Source organism: Podarcis cretensis (assembly GCF_951804945.1).
Source record: "Podarcis cretensis genome assembly, chromosome: 1".
NCBI lineage: Eukaryota > Metazoa > Chordata > Lepidosauria > Squamata > Lacertidae > Podarcis > Podarcis cretensis.
Window position 1 is genome coordinate 18,002,770 of NC_137170.1, and position 23,996 is coordinate 18,026,765.

Sequence of the window (23,996 nt, forward strand, 5' to 3'; positions counted from 1 at the left end):
CATGGTAAGATCCACAGATATCCTTCTGCCCAATCAGTATATCAGGTTCTTCAGCGAGTAGAAATCAAGTCAAGATACCACTGGTTAGCTGAAATGAAATTGGGCGTGTTTGCATGTATGCAAGCCAAAGATAACGTTAATCGTTAGGCTTATGAACTAGGAAGTTGACAGCTTGCTTCTCATGATTCGGATTCTCAACTTACTCGTTTTATAAAACGAATATAGTAACCCCCACCCCCCGTACAAAAGCAGCCAACCTTGTAAGACTAGACTAGAACCATCTCATACAAAAAAAGCAAGATCATGCAGAAAAGAAACTAAATAATACAATTAAGTCACCTAATTAACGAAAAAAATGCTCTGCCAATAAAGTACGTTGGGAAATGGCTGTTCCAACCTCACATGATACTTGATACCTTTTTTCTGCTACGTTTCTTAAAATTAGGCTCTACTTTATGCCAAGATTCAGAGACTGAATGAAAGCAACTTCCCCATGGGAACCACTTAATGTGCACAGTGTCTGGCTCATGGCACACATCTCTTGTTCAACGCGAAGAGCCTCTGCACTGCCACCAGGGACACATGTTTCCACCAGCCTTTACTTTGCTGGCATAATGCGCTGGCTGGCCCTCAATTTTGTTGTCAGGAAACAAAAGTGCAATAAGGAAAATGCTTCTTTGAAACCTATGTTTATACAGTGTTTGGTGTTAGCATTTATTTATTTGACGGGGGTGGGATGCTAGGATGTATTAGTACAGTTGTGGGGAAAGAATTAAAAATTTCAGAAGATAACATCATTTCCAACTACATACCTAATTTATGGGGCTTGAAAATCGGTCAGCGTAAATAGATTCTCCTGGCCTTACCATCTGCAAGAATATTGATATTGATACATTGGAAGGATAAAAATACATGGCCTCCTTTGATCAATGGACAGACAACGTGACGACGCTTGCAACCTTTGAATGGATCACTTTCAGACCAAGATTATGTATGGACCAATTTAATCATATTTGGAAAGTATTTAAAGAAACCATAGTGAATCATGAACTGACGTATACATGAGGGAAATAAGTCGTCTGTTTACATATATACTGTATAACATAGCCCTAAGTACATTGTAATGTTACTCTGTTATTGCTGTAATCCTGTTTTCTTTTGGGTTTTCCCCCCCTCTTCCTTTTTTTCTTTTTGCTTTAATTCACTGTAAAACTTTCAATGAAATATATATACACAGAGAGAGAGTGTGTGAGTGCAAGGGCTTTCTAAATTTCTGTGTAATAAACTTTCAGTGCTTTGCATAAGAAGAGGGGGGCCCGTTGGACTGTGGTGCCAAAAACTCAGGTAGAGCTGAAATAATAATAATAATAATAATAATAATAATAATAATAATAATAATAATATATTATTTATACCCCGCCCATCCGGCCGGGCTTCCCCAGCCACTCTGGGCGGCTTCCAAAAAAATATTAAAATACTGTAATACATCAAACATTAAAGCTTCCCTAAAGAGGGCTGCCTTCAGATGTCTTCTAAAGGTCTGGTAGTTATTTTTCTCTTTGACATCTGGTGGGAGGGCGTTCCACAGGGAGGGCGCCACTACCGAGAAGGCCCTCTACCTGGTTCCCTGTAACTTAGCTTCTCGCAGTGAGGGAACCGCCAGAAGGCCCTCGGTGCTAGACCTCAGTGTCCGGGTAGAACGATGGACAGGTCAGAAAGAAGACAGGTCATAGTTTTAAAAGTCCAAAATGAAGGGATTGTTCCTTTGAGCATAACACGAAGGAGGTCTTTTTGCTTAGGCCGAAAACAGCTACCTGTGTTGGACAGTTACAGGGCTGCCAATGATCCACACAACTAAAAAATGTGTTGTCCATTCAAATGAGAGTCTTGCAAGACCCAACTCTCAAACAGCACATTAGCAAGCTACTAGCACAGCTTAAGCACATAGTTACAAAGCATCTTTTCTCACTGGGACCTAAGACTTCACCCCAGAATCCTCAGTGGGAAACTGAAACTATGCATGCTATTTCTGGTCAGAACACCCTCCATGAAATGTTGTCTCAAAACTAATTAAAATATTGTAGTGCAAATAAGACAGGCATAGACATGCCAAGGACTGAATCTATGTTCTGTAACATGGGTGTGGGAACCTCTTTCAACTGGCCGCTTATCTTCTGGGTAACAATCATATGGTGCTAGATATTATGCAAGTTTACAAGCTTTTTTTGGTAAGGAAAAAAATTAAGGGAAGATCATTAATACCCAGTACTACGATAAATACTGTTACAAAAAAAATCTGTTCCACCGAGGGACACTAAAAAATATAGAACTACACTTTGCAAGGACTACTTTCAGTTTCCTTGGAAACAGCATGCCTGGAAACAAAATGTTTAAAACACTTCATAAGAAATATGACCGAGAGTTGCTTCTACACCACTCCTATTGATTTCAATGGTACCTCCATGGGGGGAAAATGTGTTCAGCTGATTGTTTTCAACACAACATTGCCTCCCAAGCTTCTAACTGTCAATTCTGAAAATACCTACAAAATATGTGCACCAAAGGAACATCTTAAGCAGCCTGAAATCTACTTACTGCCAAAGATTATGCAAGAAAAATAAATCTGGAAAAATAATACTACATGTGTATCCTCACAGGGCAATTTGGTAAATCTGAATTCAGCTACGTCTTCTCCAAGTGGGATGATGCACAAGCTTTAGGCAAATAAAACAGCAGCTTAACAACACAATCTTATATGCGTCTGCTCAGGAGTTCAATGGGAACATGATTGCAGACCAAGGCATCTGGTTTCAGAAACGACACTTCGCTGGGTGATTATAGCTATGTAACAGTCCATATTGGGGTAGCAATATCCTAGCAGGCTCTTCCTGTGTTCTTACATTCTTAGTTACCTGGATAAGAACAAGGCATGTAATATCCTCTGGTTGCCACCTCCAGCTTCTCTCTTGCCCCAATATGACCAGTTTACTACATTTATATACTGTCTTTCTGGCACAGTGCTCAAGGCGGTTCACAGCTTAAAATGACCAACAGTATGATGGAGATGCAACAAAAGCAAAGGGGGGACAGGGAGAGGAAAGGAAAGCAAGAAGATTTGAGTACCAGAGCTGCTATATAAGAGAGTTCAGGAAAGGAAGGACCCAAATTGCAGTTGCTTCAAGTCAAACCTTTGGTTGACAAACTATTTCAAAATACAGTGGTACCTCGGGTTACAGACGCTTCAGGTTACAGGTGCTTCAGGTTACAGACTCCACTAACCCAGAAATAGTACCTTGGGTTAAGAACTTTGCTTCAGGATGGGAACAGAAATCGTGCTCCGGTGGCGCGGCGGCAGCAGGAGGCCCCATTAGCTAAAGTGGTGCTTCAAGTTAAGTACAGTTTCAGGTTAAGAACGGACCTCTGGAATGAATTAAGTACTTAACCTGAGGTAGCACTGTATTGGGTATTGGGGCAGGAGGGCATAATTCCTATGCCCTGTTATTTATGCCGTGTCATTGCCACATAATAACTTGCTCAGCTCTTGCCAGCAGCACTAAATGATGGAAAGATGTGAGGAACTCTCAATGGGAGGATATCAGCACAGGACTCACAAAGTATCCACGGGGGGGGGGGGGGATTTGCTGAAAGTAACCCCTTTCCTCCTGTGGGGGATGTTCTCCAGCCTTAGTCCTCCTTCAAACCTGGAAGGTAGATGAAGACAGGGAAGAGCACCACTCAGGGAAGCAACGTTCCCCAGCTTCTATACCAGAGGGTATTGCTTTGACACACTCAGAAGATGCCGTTTCAGTGCAGCCGCCATGCCATAGGAGCCAATGACTACAGAACCAGACAGCAGTTTTTTCACAGCACCTACAGCTTCGCATCCTGTCAGACTTCGTGAGGCCTCTGCATTCTGCTGAGACAACACCTCTCCTCCTGGGAGCATCTTCCACAGTGTGCTATCCGGGGTTCTGAAAGCACTTCTCTTCCCTCTCAAGGTCCTATCTTATTGGATGTGGCTCTGCCTCTGTTCAGTATGCTTATGCCCGGAGGCACAGTCTGTAATCGGTTGTGACAGGGATATCCCATAGTTGGAATTCTGCCCATTGGGCAGATTGGATTCAGCCCATAGAGGTTTTTTTTGTTTTTTCAAGACTGAATGGGCGTTTACTTATGAAACCCTCATTTACAGCGAGTCAGGATCTTTTAAAATACCAATTTCAATATCTTGGCTTCTTGTTTACTATCTTGTACAGAAGACGGCTGAAAGACATAGAACTGGAAACATGTTAGCATTTGGTACATCCAAACCAAAATATCTCTGTTGTAAAAAAAGCATGTGCATGATAACTTCAGCTTTGAAATATTACCTCCAAAAGATAGCCTTGTCCGGCGCAAAAGTGGTAGTCGTGACACTGCTTCTGGGCAGTAGATGTTACATGACAGTAACATTCTATTTTTGCATCTGGAATGAGCAATATTTTAAAACCTGATTGCATTTCATATAGCAAGGTTTTCGTTTTTATAAACTGATGATCAACTTTTCATTTAATCATCCAAGAAAAAGCAGTTTCCACTTTTCTTTTATTCCACAACCTTGGTTGAACTGAGTTTGTTTATTCTTGGTCTGTGATCATTTGGATCTCTTCTGAAAGTAATCTCAAGTTGAGATGATAACTTATTCATGCCAGTCAAAAGAGTTTGAGGATCATTCGCCAATGTGCACTTGGATGGATTGCCATCAAAGACAATGAAACATTCTGCAAGGTAGGTACCCATGATGAAGTCATGCTCTAACACAAAGGCAGGGGGTTTTTTTAGCATAGAGAATGACAGCTCTGGCCGCCATAAGAAGTTGTTCTGAATCTAGGTATGCAACCCATAGTTTTAGCTGTGTTTGTTTCTGTTTGCCTTAATATCTTGCTGCCTTTTATCTTTTCTATTTTCAGGGCGCTTTGAGTTTGCATAATTGTGCTTTAAAAATTATGTTCTGCAGTTTATTTTTATGTAAACCAATCTTGGTTTGTTGGTTTGTTTTTTGACAGACAATATAAAAAAAAACTTGTAATATATACAATAAATAATATTCTATATATCACTGCACTCAAGAGCTGCACAACTAGGATAAAATGTACCTATTTGAAGGGGAAAGGCATGGGAATAGTTCCCCAAGATGTTCAGAAGCTAATCTGCAAAAATATTCAGTTTTCTCTGGTTCTCTGACTCCTGCATTCCAATTTGTCTTGTTCCTCTTAGTTTTTCTTTGCTGTTAAAAGCCCCATTACATTTCTGCGCACTCTGTGACTGCTAGAACAACACGGAATATTCATTCTGAAAATGATAACTAAAAGAAAGGAAAGCCCATTGCTGAGGAGTACTTAAAAGGTACTTGCAAGGCTATTAGACAACCCTATTGGACAACCCTAGGAGTTTCCCAAGGGTAGCATTCTGTCAGGACCAACAGCATTGCTACAGACAATGGGAGGAAATCTTCCTTGCCTCAGCCCACTGGGCATGCTTCCGTTGCTTGCACACAACAGGGGCTTAGTAAAAGCAGAGACAAGAAAGGACCAGGGAAAAGAGAGAAAACACTGACCAGAACTCAAGACATGTTTGAAATAGGTGTGGCAGTCCATGCAGACCTCCTAAAAACCCCTAGAAGACCAGCAGGTGTGAGCTTGTGGTCCCAAGAAGAGAATGGTTGACAAGTGCAGCAATAGGGCAGGACTGAAGCAGGGGGCGTGTAGAAAGTTTTGATGCAGCTCAGTAAGCCACAGGATGCTGAGATGTAGGCAAGAAGACCCTGCAAGAATCTGGAAAGCAGTACCGTTTCAGTTTTCACCCAGAGTGTCAAAGGCTGGTCCTTTTCATTATGCACAGATTTGAAACAATTTCTCTTCTGTGATGTTCCTCCCATCACATCCTCATAAGCCTATTATTTTTCCCTGAAGGCTTTTCTGAGCCATGCTTCACCATTTGATTGCACACAGAATTTTTAAAAATGGAGAGGGTTTCTTTTCTTCACCATAAAATGGACCAACTGTTGTATGCCTTCTTTTAAGAGACGAGAGATTCTTCATAGTCAACTCTCCGAGGTGCTGAAGAGACTCACCTCCTGGTGGAGAAGGTGGATGGTAAAACAAAGAACTGCCACCCTGGAGCTATCCATGCATTATTCATCCCTTTCCTAGCACTTTTTTGGTGCGCAAAGTGCTTTATAGTAAGTAGCTCATTCATAAATCATGGCTTACTACTAGATTTCAATCACACATGTACTTTCTCCTCAGACTGGCAAACACAGAACAAGAAAACCTAGGGATTTCTAAGGGAATGTGCTCTGAAAAAGCGTCAGGCCAACTCTTTTCTAATGAAAAAAGAAATATTGGGAACAATGTGGTGGCGATGCAGGGAATGAGCTATAAAGCAGGAATAGAATTGATTAGTAAAAGAGTGTACTTTTTCACCATGAGGCTCAATTTAATTTCTTAGAGTGGTGACGGGAGGGAGGTCTTCTTGGAAAAAGCTCCCATTTGGAGCACAGTTATTCAGTCAATTTATTTCATGCAGAGGAGTGTGTGTGGTCCCCCCCCCCCTCTCTGCACACAATCCTTCCAAACAGAGCCTGCATACTCCTTGACAGCCCAGGTTCCATTTCCAAAAAATGCAAATGAAAGCCAGAAACTTATATAGAAATGCTCTTTTTCCATGTCTTTAAAAGATAACGGTGCTCCAGCAGAAGAAATAATTGCCAAAGCCAAAGATAGTAGTATTAAATAGTAACAATAGTTTTTATTTTAAATCTAATAATAATAATAATATAATAATTTATTATTTGTACCCCGCCCATCTGGCTGGGTTTCCCCAGCCACTCTGGGCGGCTTCCAACAGAGATGAAAAATACACTAAAATGTCACATATTAAAAACTTCCCTGAACAGGGCTGCCTTCAGATGTTTTCTGAATGTCAGGTAGTTGTCCATCGCCTTGACATCCGATGGGAGGAGACTAAATCTAGTCTTATTTCATTTTGTTTTTAATTTTCTTTATTATATTTTTTTATCTCATTTTATCTCATTCTTCCAAAGAGTCTAGTGCGGCATAAATGGCCTTTTATCATCAAAATAACCCTTCAAAGAAAGGTTAGTCTGAAAGATAGCAAATGTGTCATGTGTGACAGCCTTATTGTTTTCATGGGGTTTTCTGATATTTTCTCAACCACCTTGGAATCCATCAATGAGAGAAATGAAAATATTTAAATTGTAAGTCGAAGATGATGATAATCATTATTTTATTTATACCCTGCCCATCTGGCTGGGTTTCCCCAGCCACTCTGGGAGGCTTACAACATATCATACAACTGAGGTCCAGTGCCGAGGGCCTTCTGGCGGTTCCCTCACTGCGAGAAGCAAAGTTACAGGGAACCAGGCAGAGGGCCTTCTCGATAGTGGTGCCCACCCTGTAGAACATGCTCCCTTCAGATGTCAAAGAAATAAACTATCTGACGTTTAGAAGACATCTGAAGGCAGCCCTGTTTAGGGAAGTTTTTAATGACTGATGTTTTAATGTATTTTTAATTTCTTGTTGGAAGCTGCCCAGAGTGGCTGAGGAAACTCAGCCAGATGGGCGGGGTATAAGTAATAAATTATTATTATTAATATTATTATCATCATCATCATCATCATCATCAAACATAATAAAAAATCAGTCCTTAAAAACTTCCCTAAACAGGGCTGCCTTCAGATGTCTTTTAAAAGTCAGATAGTTTTTTTATTTCCTTGACATCTAAAGGGAGCATGTTCCAAAGGGTGGGTGCCACCACCGAGAAGGCCCTCTGCCTGGTTCCCTGCAACTTCACTTCTTGCAGTGAGGGAACCAGCAGAAGACCCTCAGTGTCTGGGCTGAGTGATGGGGGTGGAGATTTTGTTTTGCCATGTTGCAAACAGGCAGATTGAAAGTGCTGTCCAAAGTGGTAAGAAAGTAATGGGCCCGCTTTGGATGCAACACTAAGTTTGTTTATTGTAAGTATTTTTATACTACTCTTCAATCATATTCCCAAGGAGGTACAATATGATCTAGCATTAGATGATCAAGAAGAGGAGAGCCTTGGGCTCCTCAGCCCTCCCTTGTCTTGTCTCTGGTGCAGCAGCAAGGAGGAGGTTGGAAGTATCTGCATCAATATTGGAGGAAGTTTTAGCTGTTTTCAACTATGGTTAGTGAACAAGTCAGGACTGAATTATTGGAAGATGAAGGCTTTGTGGATAGGTGGTTCCTGTATCCATAAAACTAGCCAACTGCCTGTTCTGGAAGGAGTTGCATACCCTCTGAAGAAGCAGGTACATAGCTGGGGGGTACTCCTGGATAAGCAAGTGACCTCTGTGGCTAGTAGTGCCTTCTACCAGCTCCATCTGGTATGCCAGCTATGGCTGTATCTGGATCAGGAAAGCCTGGGCACTGTGGTCCATGAAGTAGTGATAACAAGGATGGACTACTGCAATGTTTGCTATCTGGAGGTGCTCATGGACCTGACCTGGAAGCTCCAACCAGTGCAGAATGCAGCACCCAGACTGCTGATGAAGGCAGATGGGTGACAGCATCAGGTTCAAGGTTCTGGCATTAATATACCTGAGCAACTTGGGTCCCGGACAACGCAAGGACCACCTGGGCCCTTCTATTCCAGCTCAATCACTGAGATCCTCTGGAACAGCACTGCTCGTTGTTCCCTGGGTATCAGAAGCCCAACTAGCTTTATCTAGAGGTTGGGCACTTAGTGTCACTGGTCCCATACTGTGGAATACTCTCCCAGCAGAGATAAGGCATGCATCCTTGCTCCTTGGGAGGAATTCAGCAGCACACTAATATCGCAGATACCATACAGCCTATTCAGCTGTTTAAACTATTTAGATTATCCAGTCATTTTTATTCTTCTTCTGCATGCTTTCTGTGGATCTTGATGTACAGTACCCTGGTGTATGAGGGGCAGTCTATAAATGCTTTTCTAAATATAAATAAGTAAAATGAAGCACAGTTTAATATTGGGAGCAAGTTTAACATTGGGAGCACCATCCCCGCCCCAAAAAGAGGTTAGAGGTAATTATAAACTCTGTCTTAAGCTGTTTGCTACTATCTGTATTGCAAAGCATCCTTTCTGCAATGAATGACCAAACAGAGAAGTTAACTGCAGTTGGTATCCCGCCCTTGCAGTGTTCATCTTTAATCTAACTGTGCCCTCTACTGGCCTGAAAAGAGGGCAGGAACTAATAGCTAAAAAGAAAAATACGTGTGATTATTCGTCCAAACAATGAAATAGCTCTCAAGGACTGTTTAGCATACAATAGGACTCAGATCTCTACTGACTACTGATTTTTTAAACTCTACAATACCATAAACACTGGTTGCCACTTGAGTTTATTCGTTTTAGCCAATAATTCCCATTCTCTGCCTCCTCAGCAGGAGATTAATTGTGAGTGCCAGCCTCTCCTTGGAACACACTAAAATAAAATGAATGTTCTATTCATCTGAACTTACTAATCTGCATTTTAAAAGAGGAGGCTGAGGACCAGTTCAAGAGAGCACTTTAGTGCAGCTTTGAAATGAAACAGCATCGCTGCAAATCATTGCCTGGTACGTTTGACAAATTATTAAGCTCTTTCTTGTCTAGAAATTGCACTTTTGGGCAATTGTGATTAGGATGTTTGTAGTCCACAGGCTGTGATGCAAGAAGTGGCCACACCCTTGATACAATGAGAATGACTTTGCTGCCGCTGACTTTGCACTTCCGATTTCAGAGAGGGGCTGGACAGCCAAGGATGTGCTGCCTAACTGCTATGAGGAAACTGTAGAGACCACGGTGAACGACTTTGCCAAATCAAAACTATATTGCCAACAGACCACCGGCTTTTAAAGGACAACTGGTGCAAATCACCTGAATGGGCTCCAGAACCTTAATACGATTCTTCTTCCCTTGCATGCCTTGTCTTTTTAGCTTGCAAGCCTGACTGCAGAACCTGTCTCTCTCTGTCACTGATGGTAGCCAACTCAGGGGACAATAACTCAGAAGAGTGGCATAAAAATACAGCAAATGAATTTAAACATTTATAAGCGCATACACACACACAAAGAGGGGTGTTGTGGTCTAAATCACAGAGCCTAGGGCTTGCCAATCAGAAGGTCGGTGATTCGAATCCCCGCAATGGGGTGAGCTCCCGTTGTTCGGTCCCAGCTCCTTCCTACCTAGCAGTTCGAAAGCACGCCAAGTGCAAGTAGATAAATAGGTACCCTCTGGCAGGAAGGTAAACGGCGTTTCCGTGCGCTGCTCTGGTTCGCCAGAAGTGGCTTAGTCATGCTGGCCACATGACCCAGAAGCTGACTGCAGACAAACGCTGGCTCCCTCGGCCTATAGAGCCAGATGAGCACCACAACCCCAGAGTCGTCCGCGACTGGACCTGATGGTCAGGGGTACCTTTACCTTTTACACACACACAAAGTAGAACATCCACCCTCAGAAGACCCTGCCACAACAGCCAATTAGTCGGAACAAAAAAGTATTTACCTACTGGCAAAAAGTATAGCAGAGAGGAGGCCAGCTTAGCCTCCCACTGGAATGAGTTCCACAATCTGGCAGCAGCCACCAAGAATTCCCTATCTTGCATCCTTACCAAATGTGCTTGTGAGGTGGTAGGGCCAAGAGAAAGGTCTCCCCAGAAGATCTCAAAGCCCAGGCAGGCTCACAGGTAAGAGAAGAAGAGAAGAAGAGTTTGGATTTGATATCCCGCTTTACCACTACCCTAAGGAGTCTCAAAGCGGCTAACATTCTCCTTTCCCTTCCTCCCCCACAACAAGCACTCTGTGAGGTGAGTGAGGCTGAGAGACTTCAGAGAAGTGTGACTGGCCCAAGGTCACCCAGCAGCTGCATGTGGAGGAGCGGGGAAGCGAACCTGGTTCACCAGATTACGAGTCTATCGCTCCTATCCACTACACCACACTGGCACAGTCCTTCAGGTAGCCTGGACCCAATCCATACAATAAAATAAATGCTTCTGTGTTTATACCAAGTAGATGGTGCTCATGGTTTCTAGTCTCACTATTATCTCCTCCAGTTAATTGAAAAGCAGTGCAAGAAAGCAAAGTCTCACGTCAGTCAAAGAAAAAGTGGTGCGTACATATATCCCTTTGTGACAACCTAAGTACTTTTGCAAAAGCTAGAAATGAGGCATTAAGGACAGCAAAACACAGATTATTCACCCGCTGATGTAAAGAGCTAGAATTAGCAGCAGGAGGACACCACATAAGCTTTCCACTAAAACCTTATAATGCAAAGCAAGCGTCATTACAGCAAACCTAAGAAACGTCTAAGAACTTTAATTATAAGGCTGACATGAGTAGTCATTTGTATCCATTCAAAGAAAGGAGTTTTTAGGAAAATTATAAGTCTCGGAATAAATCTCAGAAAGTCAGAGGCAAATTAGAAATTTTGTATGACACAGGGGGGCTCACCTCTTCTTCTTTAATAATTCGTTTTGTTCTAGGATTTGAGGCTCATTTGTTTCAACACAAAAGTGGATGGAGGAGTTGTTACAGCTGGCTATGCTTACTTCTATGGGTACAGTACAGGGATATGGAGTCTGGAAAAAGCCACTGAAATAGCAAATGGGACGTTGGCTGCAGGTGGGAGCAATGAACAACAACTGTTCTAGCCAACTTTGTACAGTGAGATCTGTGGAAAGGGAACAGTTATGGGGAGCAATTTAGGATAGCCTCTCAGGATGGTTTGCATGCAGCATGTTAAGAACTAAACCAGGACATTTATAATTAAAGGATCTCAGATATCAGGGATGGAACAGATGAACCGTATGAAAAAGATGTCAACTTAAGACCTTGGAGAGTTGCTGCCAAATCAGAGCAGGCATTACTGGGCTGGATGTCTGACAGTAGGCATGACAGCTACAGCGCTTGGGAATCATGTCCCTACAAATTCAAATTCAGACCATGCAAAAGGAAGAGCTTCTTCACACAGTGGATAGTTAAATCGTGGAATTTGCTATCATAAGATGTAGTAATGGCCACCAACTTGCGAGGCTTAAAAGGAGGACTAGACAAATACATGGAATCAGGTTATCAACAGCTACCTGCCTTGATAGCCGTACAGTACATTACGGGCAGCATCAGAGATAATATGTCTATGAATACCAACTGCTAAGAGTCATAAGTGGGGAGTGTACTATTGCACTCATGTCCTGCCTTTGGGCATCTGGTTGTTATCTGTGAGTACTGAATGTTTGATTAGGGGTCTTTGGCTTAATACAGCAGGCTCTTTATGTAAAATCATATCCTATGCCTGTGCTCTTTTTCTTGTATTAATCAGTAGTGATAAACCTAAACTCCAGGGAAGCCTCAAGATCCCATCACTGGCTCTACTCCACTTGCCTAAAAATATATATTGCAGTCTTAGCTATTTCAGCTTATGCTCTCTCTTGCACCAGGTTGCCAGACAAGGTAATTTAAGCCACAAAATTGATTATCCGGAAATTCCTTAATGGAAAATTCCTAAAATTATCACCTGTTGATTTCTCCTTATAGGACTTCCTTCATTTCTCCTTTTGTTTCCCTGCAGCACATATAAAAATGTTATTGGGAGAGCTGAGATTATCCTTCATTTTTTCATTCCTCAGTCCTTTCCTAGCAGTAAACAGTGCAATTACAGCAAGTGGCTCCAATTTACTTGGGAGAACCTGTACAGGGACATAGAAACCCTTGCCTCTTCAACCTACTATTTCCTTGCAGGTGGCAGTTAGAAACACATGCACCTGGATTCCCCCTGTCTCAAAGAGCAAATGACAGCTTTGGATTTATTTTTTTATTTTTTGCAAGCAATGGGGCACTGTCTACTACACACACAAGCTGGCTCCTCTTGTGTGGGTGTTCCTGTCTACCATTACCACCTGCCAATTAGCCACTACCATACCTGGGGAAATAAGTATTTGAAGGCGCCCTCATATAGCCAACCAGAGGCCAGATCAGAGGGCATCACAGGTGCTATATTTAGATTCCTTTGACTCTAAATATAGATCTCCTTGGTCTCCTGCAAGAGCACTGAGAATTCTGCTGCTCCCATTTCCCCACAACTAAGAAGGTAGAAAGGGGGGGGGGGGGATCCTCTAGTTTTTTAAAGGAACAATGCACCAGCTCCATCTACAGCTTCTCTCTGACTTACTAGAACTTGTGTCAGAGTTCAGCAGAGTCTGCACTTTCCCCCACCCCCTCAACTTGCAGAAATCCAATTTCACAGACAGTACAGATGTCCATAATTTCCACCAGTACATAACCTCTGTCAGAGTAAATGCAGACTGCACTGCATAACAGACAGGTGCCTACACAATTCAACATGAATCTGCCAGTTCCACAGAAAAAAGGCTCACAGGGACACACTAGAGACTTTTGAAATTGATTAGATTCCCACCTCTTTTCCTATGAGGGGAAAATGCTAATTTTCCATCAAAAAGACACAAACACATTCACTCTGCAACATATTACCTTGACAGTTTTATCCATAGATGCAGAGAGCAACATGTGGCTCCACTTCTGCACAGGACACCACTGGACCACATTAACTGGACCGCTGTGATCAGACATCTGAAATACCAGGTTCCTAGGAATTTCAGTTATCCCATACTTAGAACCTATGTATGGCATAATATATTGGGAAGTATTAAAGGACATCTGTTCTCCTGCTGTATCAAGTTTGGCTGCACAACTTGTGCTCTGGCCACTGTCTTCAGCTTCACAAAGAAGCAGATTTTTTTCCTGCCGCAGTCTTTTAGGGATATATGGTCTCAGCCCTTGTATAGTAACTTCGCTGTAATCACAGGGCCTCTTCTGAGAGCAACTCTCATTTGCAGAAAATAGTCTAGGTGTATCAGGCTGTAATTTCTTAAGAAGTGTGGTTGCCTTATAGTTTTTATTAGGTTTTAGGTGCTGGAGAAGAGTATCTTCATGAAACATGTTACTCCTTGAACTGCCAATGTATTCCACAGGTTGGAATGTGCTATCAGAAATTTTGACTGTCCCATCACAAGGCTGAGCAGCAGTCATAGCAGAATTTGTAACATTTATTCCACTGACAGTGGCATTTTCAGATTCCCCATCCTCTGTCTCAGAGTCTGAATCTTCGTAAGCAACAAGTGAGGGATTCATCAAGTCAGCTGCAACAGAATTCTCTAAATTTTCCCTTCAGATCTTCATAAACAATGAAAAGCTTCTGCGATGAAAATCTACAAATTTAAGGAAATTCACTTTAAAGAACTCATTTTTCAGTCAAGGAAACATAGAATACTTTCATACTTACAAGCATTACACCAGGGTGGTTCGTGACCCTCCACAGAGTAACCATTACTATGTTCATAATTAAATATTTAATTAAGTTAACACATTCCAGTTTACATTAACAGCCTGAAAATAACCTGGTATACCATGGCCATCCTGAGACAATTCCAGTAATTTGAATATTTTTACTCAAAAGAAAACTGCAAACATTTACTGAGAAAGTACTGAATCAGAGAGCCAGCTAGCTTTAGTGTTCAAAAGGCTTGTCTCAGCAGCAAACCTGTATCATAACGAGCAAGGGAATGTATGTGTGCTCCCCACTACATTTGGTTTTCTGAAAAAGCAAGTGCAGGGACCAACCATCCCTGGAAAATAATAAAACAGATGGATAAATAAATAAATAAATAAATAAAACAGATGCATTTAATTGATTCTTTGCTTAATGAATTGGCAGTGGGCTCAAGACTATGTGTGACCATTTGTTTTTTAACTTATCATTAATAATGTGTGCTGCTGCTAAAATTAGCGCAGCACCCTGCTGAAGCACCTTATTATTTTTTACAGCTGAACCATTCAAGGGCAGCTCTTAACAATTCCATACATAAACACTAAATGAAACTGAATTATGACAAGAAATGTATATCTGTTGGAAGTCAGGGACACTTTAAAAAACAACTGCAAAACAGCAGCATCCAAGGGTCAAAAAAATCACTTCTGTGGAACTGGCACATTCTCTAAAATGTTGTGGAAAGCTTAGCTTTCAAAGCGCACGTTTTTCTGTTACCTAAAGACTGTAGATAATTCTGTTATCAATATGCCACCACCATGAAGAAAGAAAACTTGAGTGTGGCATGCAAATACCTTTCCCCTACTCCACCCCGGAATGTATAAAACTAGCAGAATTGTTAGATCTATATCAAAACCTGTGTTTGCCAGTAGACCCCAAAAAAACACAAATAAACATACATACACTTTGGGGGAGGGGATTGTGCGCCTGTATTACAAGGTAGCCATACAGCAAGGCTTTCTACAACTATATTAAGCTTAGCTACAGTAACAAGAGTTGTGAAACAGGGGCGCTTTGAGCACGTACTTTGCATAAAAAAAACCTCCTTTCCCCCGCTTCAAAGCGGCCCGAGTGCCACGCGAAGCAGCTCCGCCGGTACTGCCTGCAGCCAACGTCTGCCAAGAAGGGACCCGGACCTGTTTCCATGCACGGGGGGGGGGACCCCTTTCACGGCAACACCGCCCTCACGCAGCCTCCCTCCGCGCTGCTTGCCGCTCGGCTTCGCAGCGTGGGCAGGTGCCTCCCGCTGAAACGGTTCCCCCAGGAAACTCGACCCGGCGTCGAACGGTCCGGGCCCCCCCCGTACCCCCTCACCGACGTCCTTCGTTCTGTGTTTTTGTTTGTTTTCTCGCCCCCTTCGGTTTACGGCGCGGCTCTCACCGAAGACCTCGCCTCCTCCCTTCCGCAGTTCTGGGCATGGGCCTAGCTGTCCTCTCTCGCTCCTCTTCACCGGTGGTTCCGGGCTCAGGTGCGTGTTTCCCGCCCGGACGGCGATGAGCGACGCACTTGGCTGATGCAAAGGGGAATCGCGGCTTCTTCCAGGGGCGCTGAGAGAAGCAGCTGTCTCCTGAGGCAGGTGAGGAGCTGGGAGGGGGGGGAGAGGCGAGTAGTCGGGGGAGAGGCGCCCCTGCAGCCCACCCTTTGAGCGGGAGGCCTTTGGGCGGGGGAAGAAGACCGTGGGGGGTCCGACCCGTCGCCCAACTGACTCATTATTCTCTCATGTAGCTTCCCCCCCCCAAAAAAAAAAGACAGGGCCAGCCCAAGGCATTGCTCAGGGCCCCACTCTCTTGGGCCCCCCCAAAAAAAAACAATTAAAGAAAAAAAAAACCTGGATGTACATTTCCAAAATATAAGATTATAAAAATAAAACAAAACCTACATACAGCAATAGTGATTTGTGTTGTGTACATAGCTGTCAACGTTTTCCTTTTTTTAAGGGAAATTCCGAATAGGATTCCTCGCAAGAAAAGGGAAAAGTTGACAGCTATGGTTGTGTAGGCTCCTATTTGTTATGTGCAAATGGCTTTAGATATCTGTTAGGTCCAACAGCTGGACTTATAAAAGGCCCCATCAAACCTAATAATAATAATAATAATAATAATAATATTTTTTATTTATACCCCGCCCTCCCCAGCTAAGGCCGGGCTCAGGCCGGCTAACAAGCAATAATAAAAACAAGTTGAATGAATACAACTTAAAAACAAGATTAAAATACAACATTAAATACAACATTAAAATATTGAAACATTAAAATATTAAATTGCAACCTAGGGCCTCATCAAACCTAAACCCGGCCCTGCCTGAGGCAGACCCCCCCCCCAAAAAAACGCCGACACACACACCTCTCCCCACCAGGGAAGAAGGGGTGAGGGAAGAACTACATCAGGAGCAAGCGGGGGGGGGGAGATCTACATCTGTATCTGCTCCCCCACTGGATCTTGCAGCCTGAGGTAGTTGCCTCACCTTGTCTCCTTTTTTAATTTTTTAATTTGCATTTTTAATACAGAGACAGAAAAGAAAAACAGCGCATCCCACATTCCCTTCCCTCCACTTTAAGTACAACTTTCATACCAATCTGGACTTACAGCTCAATACCTGGTGACTTCACTTCCACCCTTTTCCTGGTTTCTTTATTTTTCCTATTAAATCGCATATTCCAAATTTCTAATCTTCTAATTCCTTCCTCCGTTGATTTGTATTAGCTCCTATTCTGCGGGATTTACTGAAGACCTGCTAAGTTATTTACTTGTTTATACCAGATCCTAAAATATTCAATAAACATTTTCCAATCCTTCTTATCATCCTTTTCTCTTATCCTATTCGTTATACCTGCCAATTCAGCATATTCAAGCATTTTAAACTGCCACTCTTCCTTAGTGGGTACCATATTTGTTCTCCACCTTTGTTCTAATAAGGTTTGTGCTAATAAGGTTCTAGCCACAGTGTTGGCGTATAATAATAAATTCTTTTGTTTTTTAGGGACTTCGGTTGTTACCATTCCCAAAAAGAATGCCTCCAGCTTTTGGGGGAAGATTTTTTTGAATATATTTTTTAATTCATTGTAAATTACTTACCAGATTTCCCTGATTACAGGACCACCACATGTGGAAAAAGGATCCCTCTACTTCATCCCCTCCCCACCCCCAACACCTGTGAGAAACCCACAGAAGCAAACACAGTGGCCCTCTGCCCCACTCACCGATTCCCAGCAACAGATATTCAGTGTTTAGCTGTTGTGGCAATCCCCTTTGGCAGTCCTCAGTCTGTCTGGACTATCTTGAGGGGGCATGAGCTCTGCTTCCACTTCCACTATCACCACTTTCTTTGCCGAATGGCAAACATTGTATGTGACCTTTTTGTCCACCCTGAGACCGGGCACTTAGTTTATTAGATCACCTTAACCAAAATATGATGATACTTAGCATTTGTATAGTCCTTGCCAGTGTTTTAAAAACACTTTACATCCTTGAAGTTCACATGTACTATCATCCTTATACCAACACTGCAAGGTAAGTCATCATTATGATACCTCTGCTACAGCAGAGGGGGAACTGAGACAGAGATAAGAGTGGCTTGCCTAAGGTCACCTGGTGAGTTCTTGGCAGAGGCAAAATTCATACCAGAGGCTTCACAATTCATAACCATTATTCAACGTTTGGATTTGGTCTCCCCTTACATCTTTTAAGAAAGGCTATTTTTATTTATTTAAGAAAGCTGTTCACCCAGGAGAGGGGGCAGAAGGAGTTGCAGGTGGATTTGGAAAACATAGGAAGCTTCCTTATACAAGGTCAGACTTTTGTTCATCTAGCTCAGCAGTTTCCAGGGGTCTTTGGCAAAGATCTTTCCTGCCAGCTGCTATTTGATCCCTCTTTTAAAGGTAATGTGGAGTATTGAAACTGGGACTTTCTGCCTACATAGCATGCCCTGGATTAATGAGCTACAGTCTCTATCCATGCTCCCTAGTGGTCACATCTCCTGTAGCCAGGCTAGCAAAGAGACTTCTTTCTGAGATCCTGGAAAGCTGCTGCAATTCAGAGGAAACCAGTGAATCACTGGTCTGTCATGGCATCTCATGGCGGTTGTCTCTCCTGGCCCTATTCCAAAAAGTGGGGTAATCCAATTGAGAAATAGCTTTGCTTACAAGGCTGACTCTGAACTTGTGAGTTGAGCAGGCTGAGAGTCATCAGCATTGTCCCAATTAGGGTTCACAGCATTCCATGCACAGGTCTTTTTAAGGCATGTATATGTCATACAGACTTTCCATGATTATTAAAGGAATTAATAACATGCACCCAGCAATCATGTCTGTCAAAAAGAGCTGCCTTTGCAGACTAAGCTGTCAACCCCAAAATCTTGGGTTCAAAGTTTGCCTCTTCCACAGAATATGTTAATACTGATCTACTGAGATAACGTAATATAAGTGCTTTGAACACTTAAAGTACTGAGTGCTAATAGTTCCAAGCCTTTCTTACTATTCACCAGACAGTGCTACAAGCTATTTTTTTTTTTAAGTTAATTACTATTTATTGCTATATTTATATAGCTACCCATCAGCACGTGTTCCCGGTACCATTTACAGGGCACAGAGTAAACTGCAATATTAAAACACAAGATAATAATTTAAAGCATTAATAAATGGTAACATAAAACGTTCATTTTTTGGGCAGAGACCTCCCACCAAAATGCAGTCAGTTAGCAGACCAATAAGATAAAACACAGAGTGTACAATAAGTGCCCAAACTGAGAGCTGTGTGCAATCATACCTCAGGTTACAGACGCTTCAAGTTGCATTTTTTCGGGTTGCGGACCGCCAAAACCCGGAAGTACCGGAACAGGTTACTTCCGGGTTTTGGGGGTCGCGGAAGCACTAAATTGCGCTTTGCGCATGCGCAGATGTGCCGAATCACAACCCCACATGCACAGATGCGCTGCTGCAGATTGCAGACACTGCGGGTTGTGAACGTGCATCCCACACGAATCATGTTCGCAACCCGAGCTTCCACTGTATACTTAGACACTTGGAGGAAGGCTGAACTGCTTGCTATTTTCTGACAGACCATTGTTAGTGATTGAAGTTGCCTCCCAGTCACCTCTCCCCCTGCCCTCCAAAGAAACATTTGAAGGGGCACTGTGGCTGACCATCCGTATGAGTGTGTTACTGCTCTGGTTTTCACATTTTCTACCTTCTGGGAGACCTTTCAACAACTATCTCCCTGATAAGGAATATTGTACACAACTTGCATATTTGCCATGGAACCTCTTGTGTCTTGCAGAGGGTTTAGGGAGTTATCTTAGGGTTCACATATAGCAGCTGGGCTTATGGACTCGCACAAACTGAGAATATGCCCTAGAATACTCCCAATATGCACCTTATTGCACATTGCAGGTGGTGGAAACGGGGAGGGAAACTGCCTTGCAGAAAAGCTTGACAACCATTATTGATTTTCAGATTGAGGAGGCTCTGGTAAGCTTCCAAGGAATTCCAGGGCTCCTGGGTACATTGCCTGAAAATCTGTACTCTCTTGCTTCATTCTGAAAGATTGGGGCATTTTTGCTTATGCTAGTGATTTAACAATACACTGTTAATCGTACACTTTGACACAATAATATTTATTGATTTTGTAATGGAGTGAGCAAAGAACATTAATGTAAATCTTCTTATATATTATAGCAGAGGTTGTCAAACTAAGGCCCGCGGGCCAGATACGGCCCACCAAGCTCGTTAATCTCGCCTGCAAACCTTGTGGATCCTGCCACCCACTCGGTCAATCCCTACTCTAAACAGGCGCGGCACAGAGGCCTCACCGCACAGAGACTGACTTCCGCGGCACGGCTTCTGATTGGCTGCAGGAAGCTCCTGCAGCCAGTCAGAAGCCGTGGACGCCTCTGGGTGCCGCCCCTTCCTTCCCGCTGAGGCGTCTGACCGGGAGGACACGGCCAAGCGGGAAGGAAGCGGCAGCAGCATGGAGGCTGCCTCCACCACCTAGGCCAGCGGCATTTGGGTACCGCCTCTTCCTTCCCGCTAAGGTGGCCAAGCGGGAGGTGTTGGCTATTTGCAGTATGGTAGCGCTGCAGAGAGCTTGCTGGGGAGATCATGCATTAAAAAGAAAGGGACTCAAAAATAACTTAAGGTTTTAATTACGAAAAAAACAAAAACTCCTTATACACTAAATACATTAACAACAAACCAGACCCAACCACCAACCCAACCCCCAGGGTAATGGGAGAGCTAGGTGCTGCTCCTTATATACTACAACCAAATGCTGACACACCTTAATCAATGCAACTCAGCAGCACCTGCTATGTTTCACAGCTGTAAAGCTGGGTCTCGTTATCTTGCTCTGGCCCTTGCTCTGGCCCCTTAAAGACATACACATCGAGTGGAACAATGATGAACCTTTACATTTAAAGAAACCATTCAACAGGAGGAAGCGGCCAAGCAGGAAGAAAGTAACAGCTGCGTGGGGGCTGCCTCCTCCGCCCAAGCCAGCGGCTTGGGCTCTGTGCCCCACCGAGCCAGAGGACGCCGACGCTGCCGATTACAAGGCAGCATCGGTGGCTGCGGTGTGAGTGGCATAGGCAGGGGGGCCTTTCGGGAGGGGGGGTGCTTTCAGGAGGCAGTGGGTCCAGTCCCCCACAAGGTATGAAGGACAGTGGACCGACCCCCTCCTAAAAAAGTTTGCTGACCCCTGTATTATAACCTTAAAAGGGCAATCAAAATGCAGTGTTCCCTTGTGCTATACAGTGGTACCTCGGGTTACATACACTTCAGGTTACATAAGCTTCAGGTTACAGACTCCGCTAACCCAGAAATAGTGCTTCAGGTTAAGAACTTTGCTTCAGGATGAGAACAGAAATCGTGCTCCGGCGGCGCAGCAGCAGCAGGGAGGCCCCATTAGCTAAAGTGGTGCTTCAGGTTAAGAACAGTTTCAGGTAAGAACAGACCTCTGGAATGAATTAAGTACGTAACCAGAGGTACCACTGTACAGAGAAGGCAGGGATACTGACCTGTTTAAGCAGGAGCCAGGGAAAGTGAGCACCTGTGGGGTTTTAATACTTCCTTAACTGATAGGCTTTCTGCCTTCTGGGGTCTAAAGTTTGCATTTGTGTGAGCAGTTCAGGAATGGAACAACCTGCCTGGGGGGAGTAAAGAACCGCCGGTCTTGTACGTTTCTTAAGGAATGGTTGACTAAGTATTGATGTTTCAAATTTAGTTGTGTGCTCTATCTTGCCATTCGGTGGGATGTAGCTCTTGAAAATCTGTTGGTCGGGGTTGTGATCCATAATTGAGGTACGCTCAGCATCGCTACCATTTTCTTCTGAGTTGGGCAGGGTGAGGGCGATAAATAAGCAAACCCAGTGTTACAGAACAGCATTTACAAAGTAAATCTGAGTTTGGTTCTTTTTAGGGCTGTGACCATTGTAATTTCCATAAGGCTATAGTCAACATTGTATTAAGGTGAATGTTCTGAGGGTTCTCCCAATCCTCTGGAGCATGGCATGATGCAGGATGTGCATAGGGTGTCCAGAAGCTGATGGCATTTTGTCTGTGTTTTTGGGAAATGATAGTGATAGAGCTTACCAGAGTTTGCATCAGTTTTTGGGAGCTCATCTGAAAAACAAACTGAAGGCTGAAAATTGTAAATATACCCTGTCTTTTCCTCATTTCAAAAGCAGACATTGTATAAGTTTGCCATTTCACTTATTTGTTGAACAAGTAAAATGCATTAAAAATGATTGGCAGAAAATTTCTAAGAAAAATTGAGACTGAAATTAGATCCCATGGGAATAGATTTTTTGAGTGGAGAAGTGGAGATGGAAGAGTTATTGCATGTAATTTTTTGCTTAAGCGTAATTGACTAAGGCAAAGCATTTGGCATCGTAATAATGGCATGTAGATGAGTGGAATAGAATTCTCAAAGCATACTATGAAACCCTGTTTTTTAAGTGTTGAGGAAAATGTAGCAATGATACACCTAGCCACAGAGCTAGGCAGAAGTGTAATTAATAAATCTAAAGCAGATATTCATTTCCTAAGTCAAGTTCCAAGAATAATGGTTTACTCAGCAAGTTAAAACACTGATTGGCTTTAGTTCGATTCATTGTATGGTGTGTGTGTGTGTGTGTGTTCCAGAAGTGATATTTGAGATGCAATCAAGCAAATGGAGGAGTATTGCAGTGAAAAGGGAAATTGGAGAATTGTGGAGAAATTGCTGAAAATTCAAGGCTGTGAAAGGATATGCTTACACACTGGGACTTGTGGCTTCCTTTTGGAGGCTACAACAGCACTTTGGAAGTAAGCCCCATGAATATTGCAGGACTTAACTTCCAAGTCTATTCCATTCTGGTTTCATGCCTGACCATGGCACTGAAACCATCTTGGTTGAAGACATTTGTCAGGAGAGAGATAGAGGAGTATGAACCTGCTCATTCTCCTTGATCCCTTGCAGCTTTTAATATTGTTGATCATGGTGTCCTTCTGGAGCATCTCTAGGATATGGAGATTGGGGGCACTGTGGTTCAACAGTTCCTCTTTCCTCTTTCTGTTTCCAGAAAGTAGCTTGGGAAGCTACTGTTCAGCACCATGAGAGTTGTTCTGTGGGGTCCCGCAGGGTTCCACCTTGTTCCCCATGCTATTTAACATCTATAGGAAGCCTTTGGGAGCTGCCATTGGAATGAAGTGTCATCAATATTTGGATGACACCCAACTCTTATCTCTCTGTTCTAGTGGGGTGTAGTGGTTAAGAGCGGTAGACTCGTAATCTGGTGAACCGGGTTCGCGTCTCCGCTCCTCCACATGCAGCTGCTGGGTGACCTTGGTTGGGCTAGTCACACTTCTTTGAAGTCTCTCAGCCCCACTCACCTCACAGAGTGTTTGTTGTGGGGGAGGAAGGGAAAGGAGAATGTTAGCCGCTTTGAGACTCCTTCAGGTAGTGATAAAGCGGGATATCAAATCCAAACTCTTCTTCTCTTCTTCTGAATCTGGAGAGGCAGATGCAATGTTAGAGTGGTGCTTGCAAGCAGTAATGTGCTGGATAGGGGCCAAGAAATTGAAGTTGAATCCTGAAAAGACAAGAGATGATATGTGTCCCCAGTTTTCATGTACAGGAGGTGGGGAGACAACCTTCCTGGATGGCATTGCACTCCCCTGGAAGGAGCAGGTCCACACCTTGGGGTGCTGTCACTGGAGGCTCAGGTGGCCTCGGTGGCTAGGCATGCCTTTTCCCAGCTACAGCACCTGTTGAGGGCATTCATTCCCAGCTACAGCACCAAGGAGAGGGCATTCATTCTCTATGGCAGGCATAGACAACCTTCGGCCCTCCAGATGTTTTGGCCTACAACTCCCATGATCCCTAGCCAACAGGAACAGTGGTCAGGGATGATGGGAATTGTAGTCCAAAACATCTGGAGGGCCGAAGATTGCCTATGCCTGCTCTATGGCAGCTCCTAAATTGCAAAACTTCCTCCCCACAGAGGAGAGCCTGGCAACTTTATTAAACAGCTTTGAGCGAATGCTGAAAGCACACCTCTTTACCCTGGCCTTTGACACCTGAGATATATCTTTTCAAAACCCACCCTTTTTGTGAGTTTAAAACTTAATTTTAAGTTTT

The 23,996-nt window shown here is 43.4% G+C and overlaps 1 protein-coding gene across 2 annotated transcripts in view; it reads right to left on the reverse strand.

Annotated features, from left to right (window-relative positions):
- WDR25 (WD repeat domain 25) overlaps nt 1-15,429 on the reverse strand; it is a 95,667-nt gene extending 80,238 nt beyond the window's left edge. Inside the window, exons 1-2 of one of the 2 annotated variants that reach the window (XR_013832369.1) lie at nt 15,412-15,429; nt 13,530-14,266 (exon numbers count right to left, since the gene is read on the reverse strand). Coding sequence is in view for 1 of the 2 variants with exons in the window: in XM_079948923.1 (XP_079805049.1) it covers nt 13,530-14,189 (660 nt within the window). In the remaining variant the exon portion in view is untranslated. Of the gene's footprint in view, nt 1-13,529; nt 14,267-15,288; nt 15,390-15,411 lie in introns of those variants that run through there. The other variant, XM_079948923.1, reaches the window with a different exon arrangement.
- Between the last annotated feature and the right edge of the window lie 8,567 nt (nt 15,430-23,996).